Source organism: Panulirus ornatus, chromosome 59 (assembly GCF_036320965.1).
Source record: "Panulirus ornatus isolate Po-2019 chromosome 59, ASM3632096v1, whole genome shotgun sequence".
Classification (NCBI taxonomy): domain Eukaryota; kingdom Metazoa; phylum Arthropoda; class Malacostraca; order Decapoda; family Palinuridae; genus Panulirus; species Panulirus ornatus.
In genome coordinates this window covers 530087-548552 of record NC_092282.1, presented here as the reverse complement: position 1 = coordinate 548552, position 18466 = coordinate 530087, and the positions used below count along the sequence as shown (strand labels likewise).

The 18466-nt window shown below is 40.7% G+C and overlaps 1 protein-coding gene across 4 annotated transcripts in view; it reads right to left on the bottom strand.

Annotated features, from left to right (window-relative positions):
• Positions 1-18466, bottom strand: part of rictor (rapamycin-insensitive companion of Tor) — a 223535-nt gene that overhangs the window by 52608 nt on the left and 152461 nt on the right. For all 4 annotated transcript variants that reach the window (XM_071696194.1, XM_071696196.1, XM_071696195.1 and 1 more), the window contains 3 exons: positions 15141-15464; positions 2597-2950; positions 2038-2411 (listed from right to left, as the gene is read on the bottom strand). In XM_071696194.1, the coding sequence (XP_071552295.1) occupies positions 2038-2411; positions 2597-2950; positions 15141-15464 (1052 nt within the window). The remainder of the gene's footprint in view (positions 1-2037; positions 2412-2596; positions 2951-15140; positions 15465-18466) is intronic.

Here is an 18466-nt window from a genome sequence, read left to right as displayed (position 1 = left end):
GGGATAAGAGTGAGTGCTCAAATTACAGAGGTATAAGTTTGTTGAGTATTCCTGGTAAATTATATGGGAGGGTATTGATTGAGAGGGTGACGGCATGTACAGAGCATCAGATTGGGGAAGAGCAGGGTGACTTCAGAAGTGGTAGAGGATGTGTGGATCAGGTGTTTGCTTTGAAGAATGTATGTGAGAAATACTTAGAAAAGCAAATGGATTTGTATGTAGCATTTATGGATCTGGAGAAGGCATATGATAGAGTTGATAGAGATGCTCTGTGGAAGGTATTAAGAATATATGGTGTGGGAGGCAAGTTGTTAGAAGCAGTGAAAAGTTTTTATCGAGGATGTAAGGCATGTGTACGTGTAAGAAGAGAGGAAAGTGATTGGTTCTCAGTGAATGTAGGTTTGCGGCAAGGGTGTGTGATGTCTCCATGGTTCTTTGATTTGTTTATGGATGGGGTTGGTAGGGAGGTGAATGCAAGAGTTTTGGAAAGAGGGGCAAGTATGCAGTCCGTTGTGGATGAGAGAGCTTGGGAAGTGAGTCAGTTGTTGTTCGCTGATGATACAGCACTGGTGGCAGATTCATGTGAGAAACTGCAGAAGCTAGTGACTGAGTTTGGTAAAGTGTGTGAAAGAAGAAAGTTAAGAGTAAATGTGAATAAGAGCATGGTTATTAGGTACAGTAGGGTTGAGGGTCAAGTCAACTGGGAGGTAAGTTTGAATGGAGAAAAACTGGAGGAAGTAAAGTGTTTTAGATATCTGGGAATGGATCTGGCAGCGGATGGAACCATGGAAGCGGAAGTGGATCATAGGGTGGGGGAGGGAGCGAAAATTCTGGGAGTGTTGAAGAATGTGTGGAAGTTGAGAACATTATCTCGGAAAACAAAAATGGGTATGTTTCAAGGAATAGTGGTTCCAACAATGTTGTATGACTGCGAGGTGTGGGCTATGGATAGAGTTGTGCGCAGGAGGGTGGATGTGCTGGAAATGAGATGTTTGAGGACAATATGTGGTGTGAGGTGATTTGATCGAGTAAGTAATGTAAGGGTAAGAGAGATGTGTGGAAATAAAAAGAGTGTGGTTGAGAGAGCAGAAAAGGGTGTTTTGAAATGGTTTGGTCTCATGGAGAGAATGAATGAGGAAAGATTGACCAACAGGATATATGTGTCAGGGGTGAAGGGAACGAGGATAATGGGAGACCGAAATTGGAGGTGGAAAGATGGAGTGAAAAAGATTTTGAGTGATCGGGGCCTGAACATGCAGGAGGGTGAAAGGCGTGCAAGGAATAGAGTGAATTGGAACGATGTGGTATACCGGGACCGACGTGCTGTCAATGGATTGAATCAGGGCATGTGAAGCGTCTGGGATAAACCATGGAAAGTTCTGTGGGGCTTGGATGTGGAAAGGGAGCTGTGGTTTCGGTGCATTATTACATGACAGCTAGAGACTGAGTGTGAACGAATGGGGCCTTTGTTGTCTTTTCCTAGCGCTACCTCACACACATGAGGGGGGAGGGGGTTGTTATTCCATGAGTGGCAAGGTGGCGATGGGAATAAATAAAGGCAGACAGTATGAATTATGTACATGTGTATATATGTACATGTCTGTGTGTGTATATATATGTGTACATTGAGATGTTTAGGTATGTATATTTGCGTGTGTGGACGTGTATGTGGGTGGGTTGGGCCATTCTTTCGTCTGTTTCCTTGTGCTACCACACTAACGCGGGAGACAGCGACAAAGCAAAATAAATAAATAAATAAATAAGAATACAAAAGCAGACGAAAGAAGGTGGTTGAATGAAGTGATGCACATAGGTGAGACATACCTTAATACAATTTATACGGGAACAGACTAGAAATGACAACAACACTGACCTAAATTTTTCATATGACATAACACTCATCACTGACACAGAAATGAGTAAAACTAATATATTGGATCACAACAAAGAAGTCTCCACTATTTATAATGCAGAAACACAATATAAGCAGGAAAACTCCATCCAAACAAAGCAAGATGAAAAATTTAATCAACTCACTTTTTTTCCTTATGACAGTACTCTCCTCAAACTGAGTCTCAAGCTCAGATTCAGTGATTGCTGGAAATCTGTCTCTGCCAGAAATGCCATTGGTTGCACTGGTAATATTTGCACTTCCCCCTTCTTGCTGATGAGTTCTTCTATCAACTGTAGCATCATACAAAAGTAAATCCAGGTCAAGTGGCAAGGCACACCCTAAAAAACACTGGCCAGACTGATGTTGAGTAATACCACATAGTGCCTGACCACCAAGTCCTCTACTGCTGCTACCCAGCCCACTACCACGAATCCCAATTGAGCGTACAGATGACACCTCACTGCATCCTGATGGAGAACGCACCATTCCACGCACATCCAGAAAATTGTGCATAAGGCTGAAATAGTAGGAGTTCCATGAAAATTAAAACAAAAATAGTCATGAGAATACATAGGACATAAATATACTATTACTATGGACCTTTTTATAATCAATAAATGTCATTAAACCCATTCTTAAGTTTTACCCCTTCTGTATTTATCATATATAATTTCCAAATACATAAAAAACTCAAATACTTACTATGACCCAGTGTGCTCATAACTAGAGGAAAGAAAACCCCTAAGTGAATTTCTTGTATTTTTTTCCTCTTGGTTAGATTCTGACACAACCCTACGATGGTTGGTGATGGAGCGCAATGTAAGGTAGCTCTGGGTTGACAATGGCTGACCTGTCACCACTGCAGTTCCTGGCATAACAGGGGTGGTGCTACCCCCAGCCCTATCTCCACTATCTTCAGCAAAGAGGGCCCCACTTGAACCTCGAATGGATCCACCCCGTCCTCCACGCCGCAACTCAACCCCAACTTCATTGGTTGACTGTGATCCAAGTGTTGCTAGAGATGTTCCACTGGCAATAGGACTCAAGCGACACTCCCTTAAGTCAAGGTAAATATAAATCTCAAAAGAATTTGCTGATGAACACCAAAATTCACATGACATTTACTAAATGCTGTAATATACTGTGTTAGCATTAATCCAAGAATATTTTATAGAAGTATTCAGAGACAACTGTACATGAAGAAATCTGATTCCTTTGATAATTCTGTAACCATATTCATTAGCAAAAGTAAGCTATGCAACTTACTGTAGTTTAAGGGTGTGGGAAAATAAAAAAGAAAGAAAAGATAACAATTATTTAAGTATGGTTGACAGAAGAGGAAGCTGAAAAAGGCAAACAATGAGTTGGAGAGTTACAAGGATTACTAATGTATAATAAGCTCTGGTATGTATGAATGTACTAAGACAGCAATAACAAGGATGTCTGGAAAAACAACTACTGATCATATGAAGAAGGATGTCATCTACAAACTACTGAAACAGTTTGAGACTTAGCTCAAAAGACAGACCCAAACATAAAGATGTACCAGTAAAAAAGTTGCTAATGGCAACTCTAGGATGGACCATTTTGATAAATGTTTCTTTTCCTAAACCTAGAAGCTTTGGAACTTTCTATCTTCTCATGGCTTCCTAATAAACTATGACCTGGCACATTATGAAAGACAGGTTTTTCACTTCCTCCAAAATTCATAAATACAGGTACACCACTGAATTTCCACCAACTGATGGTTCAGCACCTCCTTTAATCCAGACAGAATTACGTAAGGGAACTTGAAATTACCGCGGCCACCAGACTAATTAACTGGGCAGCCACAGATGGTGTTGCATGTTGGGCGCACTTATTTACAATCTTTACACTGCACTTGTTGGTGGTGATACTGCAATTCTGTGAGATTCTTAGCTTATTTTGCCTAAATTTAACCCTAGCTATGGCTTCTAAGACATATGAGAGCGTCAGTCGTGGTGTCAAACGTAAACACCAGTCCATATCGATCCAAAATAAAGTAGAACTGTTGAAAAAAATGGACGGTGGTATTTCGGTGCATAAGCTGTGTGACATCTACAGTATTGGTTCATCAACTGTTTATAATATAAAGAAACAAAGGGAGAAAATAGTGAAATCCTAAGCAGACAGCAATTCCAAGAAGCAAATGATGATTAGAAAAACTATGAAAGATGGTAAAAGTAACGAGCAAGATCAAGTTATGAAGTGGACTTGTCCGGCAAAATGGTTAATCCGGCAAGGCCGTGGAACCAAGAGTGCCGGAAAATTGGTGGTGTACCTGTACTTTCCCTTGTCTCTTCTTTTCCCCCTTTCATAATATTCTCTATATTTCAATTATGGCTTGGCCTTGATACGGACTTTTGTCTGAGACTAAAGCCTCCAACATATAGAAAAATAACATCAAGAATAAACAATGCTAGGCAGCATCCACTGACATCCTTTCTCTAGCTACCATATAAATATATCTAAATCACAGCTCCCTGTCCTTATCCAGGCCCCACAGACCTTTCCATCAATTACTTTGGAAGCTTCACAAGACCTGGTTCACTCTACTGACAGCACATTGTCCTTTGTATACCACATCACTCTAATTCACTCTATCCCATGCATACATTTCACCCTCCTGCACGTTCAGGCCCTAATTGCTCAAAATCTTTTTCACTCCACCCTTCCATTTCCAATTTAGTTTCCCCATTCTCCTTGTTCCTTCCTCTTCTGACTCATATATCCTCTTTATTGACCTTTCCTCACTCATTCTCTCCACACATTAAAAACATCTCAGCACACCCTCTTCAGCTCTCTCAACCACACTCCTTTTATTAACAAACCTCTCTCTCATCCTTTCATCACTTTCTCAATCAAACCACCTCACACTACGTATTGTTCTCAAATGTTTCATTTCCAACACATCCACTCTCCTAAGTATAACCTTATCTATAGTCCATGCCTCTATCTATCTATCTATCTATCTATATCTCTAACACCTATTGCAACTGGAACTCCCTCAAAGGGGTGGCCACGGCAACAGAGTCTCCATAACTAAAGAACTCCAGTGCTGCTTCTTAGCCTTTAGTGCCTCCACCTTAACAGGCCATTGACAGAGGGCATGTCTAGTGCAGTGTTTGCAGAGGCTCCTCCCTAATGTTCCTAATGACTACTTATATCTAATGCTCCTACCTACTACTTCTATCTACTGTTTCTAATTGATGCTCCTAAATGTTCCTACCTACTACTTCTATCTACTGCTCCTACCATTTTGCCTTACATCCATAGAATATTGTTGGGACTACTATACCTTCAAACGTACCAATTTTTGCCCTCCCAGGATATAACCTCTCTTTCCATACATGCCTCAGTATTCCCAAAACCTTTGCCCCCTCACCCACCCTATGACTCACTTCCATTTCCATGGTTCCATTTGCTGTCATGTCCACTCCAAGGTATCTAAACTCCTTTACTTCCTCCAATTTTTCTCTTGTTCACACCCGAACTCAACAGCCCCTCATTCCTGCTAAACCTAATATTCTATTCACATTTACTTTCAACTTTTTCTTCTACACACTCTTCTAAACTCAGTCACCAACTTCTGCAGTTTCCCACCTGAATCTGCCATCAGTGCTGTATTAACAGCAAACAAAAACTGATCCACTTCCCAGGCCCTCTTATCCCCTACAGACTGTTTACTTGCCCCTCTCTACTGCATTTAACTCCCTCACCAACCCATTCATAAACAAATTAAACAATTGCAGTGACATCAAACATCCCTGCTGAAGAGAAACCTTCACTTGAAACCATGCACTCTCCTCCCTTCCTAATCATACACATGCCTTACACCCTTGAAAAAACTTTTCACTGCTTCTAGCAGCTTTCCTCTCATGCCATATATTTTTAAGACCTTCCACAAGGCATTGCTATCACCCCTGACTTGCTTTCTCCAGATCCATAAATGCTACATTCAAATCCATCTGTTTCTTTAAATATTTCTTACACCCATTCTTTACATCAAACTTTTGATCCAAATATCCTCTACCACTTCTGAGATCACATTGCTCTTCCCCAGTCTGATGCTCTTTACATTCCTCCACTGTTTTATTCACTTCCTTCCCATACAACTTACCATGTACACTCAACAAACTCATACCTCTGTGGTTTGAACACTCACCTTTACGACCATTGCCTTTATACACTGGCATTATACGTGCATTCCACCAGTCCTCAGGCACCTAGCCATGATACATCCATATGGAGAAAGTTTTAAATAACCAATCAACAACACAGTCAACCCCATTCTTAAGAAATGTAAATGCAGTGCCATTCACTCCAGCCACCTTTCCACATTTCATCTTAAGGCTTTCGCTACTTCTCTTCACCAAACCACTCTTCAAGACTCTCTCAATTTTCTTACCACCTGGACCCAATCACCCTACATCTGCCACTCTATTATCAAAGACATTCAACAGTCCTTCAAAATACTCTCTCTGTCTCCTTACTTCATCACTACCTGTTATCACTTCCCCTTTTTCCACTTTCACCAATGTTCTTATTTGTTCCTTTGTTTTTAGCATTCCCAAAACATCTCATTCTTCCTGAAGTTTACTGATACTCACTCGCCCCAAATCTCATTTGCCCTCTTTTTTTAATCCCTGCATCTTCCTCTTGCCCTCCTACCACTTCCTCTAATACATCCCCCAATCATTTGCATTCCTTCCCTGCAAGTGCTGCCCAAACACTTCTCTTTTCTCTTTCACTAACAACTTTACTTCTTCATCCCACCATTCTCACTACCCTTTCTAATCTGCCCACCACCTACCTCTAAAAAGCCACATGCATCTCCCACACATGCCAACATTGCTTCCCTAAATACCTCCCATTCCTCACTCACTTCCCTTGCTTCATTCTACACTCAGTCTCTTCTGGTAGTTCTTCATACAAGTCTCTTTTCCAAGCTCACTTACTCTCACTACTCTCTTCTCACCAATATTGTCTCCTCTTTTTCAAAATTATATACAAATATTTACCTTTGCCTCCAGAAGATAGTGATCACACATCCCACCAGTTGCCCATCTCACCACATTTGCATCCAAAAGTCTCTCTTTTACATGCCTATCAATTTCATGTAATCCAAAAATGCCTGCTGACCATCTTTCCAATACACATAAGAATACTTGTATATGTCTCTCTTTTTAAACCAGATTTTCCAAATCGCCAGACCTTTATTAGCACAACACCACAAGCTGTTTACCATTTCCACTCATAATCCTGAAAACCCCATGCTCCCGATTATACCCTTAACTCCATATTACTCACACTCGCACTGAAGTCATCCATCACTAATACCCGGTCTCTCGAATTTACACTACTGACACACTCACTCAGCTGCTCCCAAAACACTTGTCTCTCATGATCTTTCTACTTATGGCCAGGTGCATAAGTACTAATAATTACCCATCTCTTGTCGTCCACTTTCATTTTTACCTACATCAGTCTAGAATTCACTTCCTTACACTCTTTGGCACATTTCCACAGCTCCTGCTACTCCATCCTCAGCTCTTGTCTTCTTACCAATCCCTGTCTTTACTCCTAATACATTTCCAAACCATTCTTCTCTTTTACACTTGAACTTTCTTTCACTCAAAGCCAGAACATACAGGTTTCTTTCCTTAAACATAATACCTATCTCTCCTCTCCTCTCATCTTGGTTACATCCACACATGTTTAGACATCCCTCCCTGAGCCTTTGAAAAGGTTCCTTCTTCTGTTCCATATTTTAGAAACTGAAATACAAGGAGGGGATGGTTTGCAGTCCCTGCTCCCACCCCCTTTAGTTGCCCTCTATGACATACAGGGAATATGGAAGTAGAATTCTTTCTTCCGTACCCAAGGGATAAATATAAAATATATGGGTGATTATTGGTGCATATGCACCTGGGCATGAGAAGAAAGATCATGAGAGGCAAGTGTTTTGGGAGCAGCTGAATGAGTGTGTTAGTGGTTTTGATGCACGAGACCGGGTTATAGTGTTGGGTGATTTGAATGCAAAGGTGAGTAATGTGGCAGTTGAGGGAATAATTGGTATACATGGGGTGTCCAGTGTTGTAAATGGGAAATGGTGAAGAGCTTGTAGATTTATGTGCTGAAAAAGGACTGATGATTGGGAATACCTGGTTTAAAAAGCGAGATATACATAAGTATACTTATGTAAGTAGGAGAGATGGCCAGAGAGCGTTATTGGATTACGTGTTAATTGACAGGCGCGCGAAAGAGAGACTTTTGGATGTTAATGTGCTGAGAGGTGCAACTGGAGGGATGTCTGATCATTATCTTGTGGAGGCTAAGGTGAAGATTTCTATGGGTTTTCAGAAAAGAAGAGTGAATGTTGGGGTGAAGAGGGTGGTGAGAGTAAGTGAGCTTGGGAAGGAGACTTGTGTGAGGAAGTACCAGGAGAGACTGAGTACAGAATGGAAAAAGGTGAGAACAATGGAAGTAAGGGGAGTGGGGGAGGAATGGGATGTATTTAGGGAATCAGTGATGGATTGCGCAAAAGATGCTTCTGGCATGAGAAGAGTGGGAGGTGGGTTGATTAGAAAGGGTAGTGAGTGGTGGGATGAAGAAGTAAGAGTATTAGTGAAAGAGAAGAGAGAGGCATTTGGATGATTTTTGCAGGGAAAAAATGAAATTGAGTGGGAGACGTATAAAAGAAAGAGACAGGAGGTCAAGAGAAAGGTGCAAGAGGTGAAAAAAAGGGCAAATGAGAGTTGGGGTGAGAGAATATCATTAAATTTTAGGGAGAATAAAAAGATGTTCTGGAAGGAGGTAAATAAAGTGCGTAAGACAAGGGAGCAAATGGGAACTTCAGTGAAGGGCGCAAATGGGGAGGTGATAACAAGTAGTGGTGATGTGAGAAGGAGATGGAGTGAGTATTTTGAAGGTTTGTTGAATGTGTTTGATGATAGAGTGGCAGATATAGGGTGTTTTGGTCGAGGTGGTGTGCAAAGTGCGAGGGTTAGGGAAAATGAGTTGGTAAACAGAGAAGAGGTAGTAAAAGCTTTGTGGAAGATGAAAGCCAGCAAGGCAGCAGGTTTGGATGGTATTGCAGTGGAATTTATTAAAAAAGGGGGTGACTGTATTGTTGACTGGTTGGTAAGGTTATTTAATGTATGTATGACTCATGGTGAGGTGCCTGAGGATTGGCGGAATGCGTGCATAGTGCCATTGTACAAAGGCAAAGGGGATAAGAGTGAGTGCTCAAATTACAGAGGTATAAGTTTGTTGAGTATTCCTGGCAAATTATATGGGAGAGTATTGATTGAGAGGGTGAAGGCATGTACAGAGCATCAGATTGGGGAAGAGCAGTGTGGTTTCAGAAGTGGTAGAGGATGTGTGGATCAGGTGTTTGCTTTGAAGAATGTATGTGAGAAATATTTAGAAAAGCAAATGGATTTGTATGTAGCATTTATGGATCTGGAGAAGGCATATGATAGAGTTGATAGAGATGCTCTGTGGAAGGTATTAAGAATATATGGTGTGGGAGGCAAGTTGCTAGAAGCAGTGAAAAGTTTTTATCGAGGATGTAAGGCATGTGTACGTGTAGGAAGAGAGGAAAGTGATTGGTTCTCAGTGAATGTAGGTTTGCGGCAGGGGTGTGTGATGTCTCCATGGTTGTTTAATTTGTTTATGGATGGGGTTGTTAGGGAGGTGAATGCAAGAGTTTTGGAAAGAGGGGCAAGTATGAAGTCTGTTGGGGATGAGAGAGCTTGGGAAGTGAGTCAGTTGTTGTTCGCTGATGATACAGCGCTGGTGGCTGATTCATGTGAGAAACTGCAGAAGCTGGTGACTGAGTTTGGTAAAGTGTGTGAAAGAAGAAAGTTAAGAGTAAATGTGAATAAGAGCAAGGTTATTAGGTACAGTAGGGTTGAGGGTCAATTCAATTGGGAGGTGAGTTTGAATGGAGAAAAACTGGAGGAAGTGAAGTGTTTTAGATATCTGGGAGTGGATCTGGCAGCGGATGGAACCATGGAAGCGGAAGTGGATCATAGGGTGGGGGAGGGGGCGAAAATTCTGGGAGCCTTGAAGAATGTGTGGAAGTCGAGAACATTATCTCGGAAAGCAAAAATGGGTATGTTTGAAGGAATAGTGGTTCCAACAATGTTGTATAGTTGCGAGGCGTGGACTATGGATAGAGTGGTGCGCAGGAGGATGGATGTGCTGGAAATGAGATGTTTGAGGACAATGTGTGGTGTGAGGTGGTTTGATCGAGTAAGTAACGTAAGGGTAAGAGAGATGTGTGGAAATAAAAAGAGCGTGGTTGAGAGAGCAGAAGAGGGTGTTTTGAAATGGTCTGGTCACATGGAGAGAATGAGTGAGGAAAGATTGACCAAGAGGATATATGTGTCGGAGGTGGAGGGAACGAGGAGAAGAGGGAGACCAAATTGGAGGTGGAAAGATGGAGTGAAAAAGATTTTGTGTGATCGGGGTCTGAACATGCAGGAGGGTGAAAGGAGGGCAAAGAATAGAGTGAATTGGAGCGATGTGGTATACCGGGGTTGACGTGCTGTCAGTGGATTGAATCAAGGCATGTGTATGGGGGTGGGTTGGGCCATTTCTTTCGTCTGTTTCCTTGCGCTACCTCGCAAACGCGGGAGACAGCGACAAAGCAAAAAAGAAAAAAAAAAAAAATTATTTCATTATCATACTTTGTCACTGTCTCCTGCATTAGCAAGGTAGGGCAAAGAAACAGATGAAAGAATGGCCTAACCCACCCACAAACACATGTATATACATAAACGCCCACACACACATATATACATACTTATACATATCAACGTATACATACATATACATACACAGATATATATATATATATATATATATATATATATATATATATATATATATATATATATATATATATATATATATATATATATATTTTCTTCTTTCTTTTTCTTTCAAACTATTCGCCATTTCCCGCATTAGCGAGGTAGCGTTAAGAACAGAGGACTGGGCCTTGAGGGAATACCCTCACCTGGCCCAATTCTCTGTTCCTTCTTTTGGAAAATTAAAAAAAAAACCAGAGGGGAGGATTTCCAGCCCCCCGCTCCCTCCCCTTTTAGTTGCCTTCTACGACACACAGGGAATACGTGGGAAGTATTCTTTCTCCCCTATCCCCAGGGATAATATATATATATATATATGTGTGTGTTTTGGGAGCAGCTGAATGAGTGTGTTAGTGGTTTTGATGCACGAGACGGGTTATAGTGATGGGTGATTTGAATGCAAAGGTGAGTAATGTGGCAGTTGAGGGAATAATTGGTATACATGGGGTGTTCAGTGTTGTAAATGGAAATGGTGAAGAGCTTGTAGATTTATGTGCTGAAAAAGGACTGATGATTGGGAATACCTGGTTTAAAAAGCGAGATATACATAAGTATACTTATGTAAGTAGGAGAGATGGCCAGAGAGCGTTATTGGATTACGTGTTAATTGACAGGCGTGCGAAAGAGAGACTTTTGGATGTTAATGTGCTGAGAGGTGCAACTGGAGGGATGTCTGATCATTATCTTGTGGAGGCTAAGGTGAAGATTTGTATGGGTTTTCAGAAAAGAAGAGTGAATGTTGGGGTGAAGAGGGTGGTGAGAGTAAGTGAGCTTGAGAAGGAGACCTGTGTGAGGAAGTACCAGGAGAGACTGAGTACAGAATGGAAAAAGGTGAGAACAATGGAAGCAAGGGGAGTGGGGGAGGAATGGGATGTATTTAGGGAATCAGTGATGGATTGCGCAAAAGATGCTTCTGGCATGAGAAGAGTGGGAGGTGGGTTGATTAGAAAGGGTAGTGAGTGGTGGGATGAAGAAGTAAGAGTATTAGTGAAAGAGAAGAGAGAGGCATTTGGACGATTTTTGCAGGGAAAAAATGCAATTGAGAGGGAGATGTTTAAAAGAAAGAGACAGGAGGTCAAGAGAAAGGTGCAAGAGGTGAAAAAAAGGGCAAATGAGAGTTGGGGTGAGAGAGTATCATTAAATTTTAGGGAGAATAAAAAGATGTTCTGGAAAGAGGTAAATAAAGTGCGTAAGACAAGGGAGCAAATGGGAACTTCAGTGAAGGGCGCAAATGGGGAGGTGATAACAAGTAGTGGTGATGTGAGAAGGAGATGGAGTGAGTATTTTGAAGGTTTGCTAAATGTGTTTGATGATAGAGTGGCAGATATAGGGTGTTTTGGTCGAGGTGGTGTGCAAAGTGAGAGGGTTAGGGAAAATGATTTGGTAAACAGAGAAGAGGTAGTGAAAGCTTTGCGGAAGATGAAAGCCGGCAAGGCAGCAGGTTTGGATGGTATTGCAGTGGAATTTATTAAAAAAGGGGGTGACTGTATTGTTGACTGGTTGGTAAGGTTATTTAATGTATGTATGACTCATGGTGAGGTGCCTGAGGATTGGCGGAATGCGTGCATAGTGCCATTGTACAAAGGCAAAGGGGATAAGAGTGAGTGCTCAAATTACAGAGGTATAAGTTTGTTGAGTATTCCTGGTAAATTATATGGGAGGGTAATGATTGAGAGGGTGAAGGCATGTACAGAGCATCAGATTGGGGAAGAGCAGTGTGGTTTCAGAAGTGGTAGAGGATGTGTGGATCAGGTGTTTGCTTTGAAGAATGTATGTGAGAAATACTTAGAAAAGCAAATGGATTTGTATGTAGCATTTATGGATCTGGAGAAGGCATATGATAGAGTTGATGGAGATGCTCTGTGGAAGGTATTAAGAATATGTGGTGTGGGAGGAAAGTTGTTAGAAGCAGTGAAAAGTTTTTATCGAGGATGTAAGGCATGTGTACGTGTAGGAAGAGAGGAAAGTGATTGGTTCTCAGTGAATGTAGGTTTGCGGCAGGGGTGTGTGATGTCTCCATGGTTGTTTAATTTGTTTATGGATGGGGTTGTTAGGGAGGTAAATGCAAGAGTTTTGGAAAGAGGGGCAAGTATGAAGTCTGTTGGGGATGAGAGAGCTTGGGAAGTGAGTCAGTTGTTGTTCGCTGATGATACAGCGCTGGTGGCTGATTCATGTGAGAAACTGCAGAAGCTGGTGACAGTTTGGTAAAGTGTGTGGAAGAAGAAAGTTAAGAGTAAATGTGAATAAGAGCAAGGTTATTAGGTACAGTAGGGTTGAGGGTCAAGTCAATTGGGAGGTGAGTTTGAATGGAGAAAAACTGGAGGAAGTGAAGTGTTTTAGATATCTGGGAGTGGATCTGGCAGCGGATGGAACCATGGAAGCGGAAGTGGATCATAGGGTGGGGGAGGGGGCGAAAATTCTGGGGGCCTTGAAGAATGTGTGGAAGTCGAGAACATTATCTCGGAAAGCAAAAATGGGTATGTTTGAAGGAATAGTGGTTCCAACAATGTTGTATGGTTGTGAGGCGTGGGCTATGGATAGAGTTGTGCGCAGGAGGATGGATGTGCTGGAAATGAGATGTTTGAGGACAATGTGTGGTGTGAGGTGGTTTGATCGAGTGAGTAATGTAAGGGTAAGAGAGATGTGTGGAAATAAAAAGAGCGTGGTTGAGAGAGCAGAAGAGGGTGTTTTGAAGTGGTTTGGGCACATGGAGAGAATGAGTCAGGAAAGATTGACCAAGAGGATATATGTGTCGGAGGTGGAGGGAACGAGGAGAAGAGGGAGACCAAATTGGAGGTGGAAAGATGGAGTGAAAAAGATTTTGTGTGATCGGGGCCTGAACATGCAGGAGGGTGAAAGGAGGGCAAGGAATAGAGTGAATTGGAGCGATGTGGTATACCGGGGTTGACGTGCTGTCAGTGGATTGAATCAAGGCATGTGAAGCGTCTGAGGTAAACCATGGAAAGCTGTGTAGGTATGTATATTTGCGTGTGTGGACGTATGTATATACATGTGTATGGGGGGGGGGTTGGGCCATTTCTTTCGTCTGTTTCCTTGCGCTACCTCGCAAACGCGGGAGACAGCGACAAAGTATAATAAAAAAAATAAAATATATATATATATATATATATATATATATATATATATATATATATATATATATATATATATATATATAATATATATATATATATATATATATATATATATATATATATATATATATATATATATATATATATATATATATATATATATATATAATTTTTTTTTTTTTAATTTTCCATAAGAAGGAACATAGAAGGGGGCCAGGTGAGGATATTCCCTCAAAGGCCCAGTCCTCTGTTCTTAGCGCTACCTTGCTATCGCGGGAAATGGCGAATAGTGTGGAAAAAAAAAAAAAAAAATATATATATATATATATATATATATATATATATATATATATATATATATATATATAGGGGAGAAAGAATACTTCCCACGTATTCCCTGCGTGTCGTAGAAGGCGACTAAAAGGGGAGGGAGCGGGTGGGTGGAAATCTTCCCCTCTCATTTTTTTTTTTAATTTTCCAAAAGAAGGAACAGAGAAGGGGGCCGGGTGAGGATGTTTCCTCAGAGGCCCAGTCCTCTGTTCTTAATGCTACCTCACTGACATGGGAAATGGCGAATAGTATGAAAGAAAAGAAGAATATATATACACATGTACATATTCATACATGCTGCCTTCATCCATTCCCACACATTCCCCACGTGTTGTAGGGGGCGACTAAAGGGACGGAAGCGAGGGGCTAGAAATCCTCCCCTCCTTGTATTTTAACTTTCTGAAAGGGGAAATATAAAATATGCTTTATTATTTTCAAGAAGAAAGTATGTATCAAAGAGTGGAGAAGAGTTTGGAAGACAGAGTCCAAGAGAAGAACAAAACAGATGTTGCTTGAATGTGTGAATAGTTATGAAGTACCTTTAGTGCCTAAGGAGATTCCTCATGTGCTACAATTCAAATTCTGAGAACCCCATACTGTACTGGATAGAGAGAAATATTTCTTCTGAGTATGCAATAAGAAAGAGAAGAGCAGGAAAGCTTGATGAAGATTCTGCATTAGACATTCTGCTTTCAGTGAAAAAAAAGGTTAATGTTAATCTGACTGACTGTGTAAAAACAAAGTATTTAACTTTTCCTCCTACAGTTGCTATAAAATACTATATCAAAACCATACCCTAAACCATAAATAAACGACACTGCACTAAACATTTCTAATGTAATTTTCAGAATAATTACTAAATACTATATCACTGTGCATCTTATACAATCTACTCCATTCTTGACTTTGTTAAACACCTACATTTGTGTCCTGGCTGGTAAGGGTGTGTGGACATCTGCATGTGAGACTTCTCCACTGGGGTCCATGCCATCATGAGGTAATTCTGCAGCAGAAAATTCCATGTCCTGTGCTGGATCTGACAAAGAATCAGAGCTCAAGGTGTAGCGCTGGTCTCCAGCTTCATCATCTGAGCCCATAGGGTCTGTGAGGGAATGGCTGCGGGAAGCAGCTCCTTTGATACGTCTTGCAGATTGCAGAAATGCTGCCATGCGATCAGTCATGCGCTCAGAAGCTGTGGAAGAATTACTGGCACGACTGCTGGTAGACTCCCGACGCCGTTCAGATCTGCCAATTTTCACACGAATAAATATCTGGCAGTTGCATATAAATCATATTATAAGAAATTTTTATTATTCTAAAAGATAGAATTTAAAAACTATTATGATAGGAAAAATGTGTTTTCCTTTTCATGCTTGTTCATCATTTCCCATGTTAGGAAGGTAGTATCAGGAACAGACATGCATTCTCACATGCATTCGATAGCTGTCAAGTGTAATGCACCAAAACCAAAGCCCCCTACCCACAACCAGACCCAGTGGTTCTCCTGGTTGTTTCACATGCCCTGATTCAGTCCACTGACATGAAAACAAGCATGCGAACAAACATTATATTTGCAAATATGACTTTAACATGAACCTATACAAAAGAACTACAAAGGAATACAGACAACAACAAACCATTTGATCCCTTTGAGCTGTCTGTAATGACTTCTTGTAAATATCATTTGCAAGTGTGAAGAGATTAGAAAACTAAACATATGACTGAAGAAGAAATACCTGTAAATTATAAATATAACTAAGAAGGTGCAAATAATGTAAGTCATAGACTCGAAGCAAAATCTTTGTCAAGTCTAATGTCAAACGTAACTATGGTGCTGCTTTCAGCTACTATACTGTAAATGGTAAATTATGCCCAAAGTTAAATGTCCTGCTGAAGAAATTTAAGCTTTGACAGATGAAAAACCTTCCCCCTGAAATGGTGTCCAGTTAAATGGATATATTTCCTGGGAATATAGTCTCGGTCATTCTCTTTTTAGATATTTCCTATGTGAATTTAGAAAACCTCTTAAACCCATCTTGTCTGAAAATGGCTTGGAAATGTCTTAAGTATTAGTAAAGAATCTAAGAAGGCCAGAACAGTGATTACTATAGAGTTAAAAGATGCAAGTGATATGCGGGGTTGAGGTAGGTAAGCATCAGGCACATGTGGGTCAGCTGCTTGGGTTAACTTCTTCCACTATTAAATCTATACCTATAACACTAAAAGAACAAAGAGAACCTGCCAATCCACCTTGTCCTCAGTTGCAAAGAAGGTTCCCTGCACAAGGAATAAACTGCTGGGGACAATGTAGAGCAGGCCAGGAATGATTAGGTGCATTACTAGAGTGCAGCATCAGTGACCAACAGCATAGCAAACTCTATAAAACTTGTGTTGATTGATTAAATTTAGTTTTGTGTGGTATTTATATCAACGTCTTAGTTTTAAGTACAGAATACCATGCTAATATCTGCAGAGCCAGAACTTTCACATGGGAACCAATCCTGTAGCACATAGTAGTATAAAAATTGACACTATTAGGAACACATATTCATAGGCACTATGTTTCAACATCCCATTTTAAAGAATTTTCTCTTAATGGACATTCCTCAAGAATGCATCTTGTCTGTTATAAGAGGACTCTTTGTTCATATCAGGTATAATTTTCTTTTCTTTCTTTCATACTTGTTTGCTGTCTTCTACATTAGTGAGATAGTGCCTGAAGAGGATGGAGAAAAGGCCTTATTTGCTCATATCCATTCTCCAGCTGTTGTGCAATGCAGTGAAACAAATCTATCTATCTGACTATATCTCTGATTTCCATTCACTCCTGGAACTCCCTCAAAGGTTTGGCCAATGCAAAAAAGAGTCTCAATAATTGGTGAACTTCAGTACCACTTCTTGGCCTTTACTGCATTACCCTTAACAGGTCACTGGCAGAGGATAAGTTTACGCAGTGTTTTCATTGGATCCCAAGAACTCTTATCTTAAATTATTTGCTCAAAACAAGAACACTGTCTTTTTCTAGCATCAATGATATGATATTCTTTTAATAAACAAGGCAATAAAACATATACTATCATTATACTGATGGTTCACTCATCATTTTGCCTCAAAATACTTATGTCTACAACAATTCTTGTTAATCTCTCTTTGTGTTCTAACAATGTGATGCTTCTAAGGTTCTCCAATATATACAATCTTTGAAACTCTATACATCCATTACCAATGTTATGCTAACAACTTTTATTTTCTACATTACTTGTTTCCAGTACTCTTGATAATTTACAGACGACCACTTTCAACTCCTAATTTTCTACTGAGTGTTACCCCAAGCCAGAATTCTAGTCCTTCATTTAATCACCAAAGATATAGTTCATGGAGTGAAAGTTTGACAACAGCTAATCCACACCCAATCAATGACAATTCATTGATCCATATAGCACTGATGGGTCTAGTCTGGATCAAAACCTCTATTGTCTTGAGATATGTTTCTTTTTTTTTCTTTCACACTATTTGCCATTTCCCGCATTAGCGAGGTAGCGTTAAGAACAGAGGACTGGGCCTTTGAGGGAATACCCTCACCTGGCCCAATTCTCTGTTCCTTCTTTTGGAAAATTAAAAAAAAACGAGAGGGGAGGATTTCCAGCCCCCCGCTCCCTCCCCTTTTAGTCGCCTTCTACGACACGCAGGGAATACGTGGGAAGTATTCTTAATCCCCTATCCCCAGGGATATGTAGTTCCATCAAAACCCCTAACCACATAGAGTATGCCATTAACCACTGCTAAACCAATTCTACTCAGTCTTGATGTCATTTAAACTACAGGACTACACTAAATGGTGTGAGGGTTGTAATGTCTAGCACTGAACATTCAGCACAATCATTTCTCCCGCCAACACCATAGATTGTTATCATATACTGCACAGCCTAGGTAATTCTAATGTGTACTCATGGCTGGCAACATAACACACATTCATTTTTGAGGCATACTGCTCCACTGTAATAAGAGGACTCTGCTATCAGATCCACTAACAGCATGCAGAAAGCCATGAAGATCTAAAACCACAGCCCCCTATCCACAACCATGCTACCCACAGAACTTTCCACAATTTCCCTCACCTGCTTCATATGCCCTACTAGTTCAGTCCATTGACACCATGTCACCCCATGCATGCCACATTGTTCCAATTAACTCTACTCTGTGCATGCCTTTCATCCTCCAGCATACTCAGGCACCAATCAAATTTT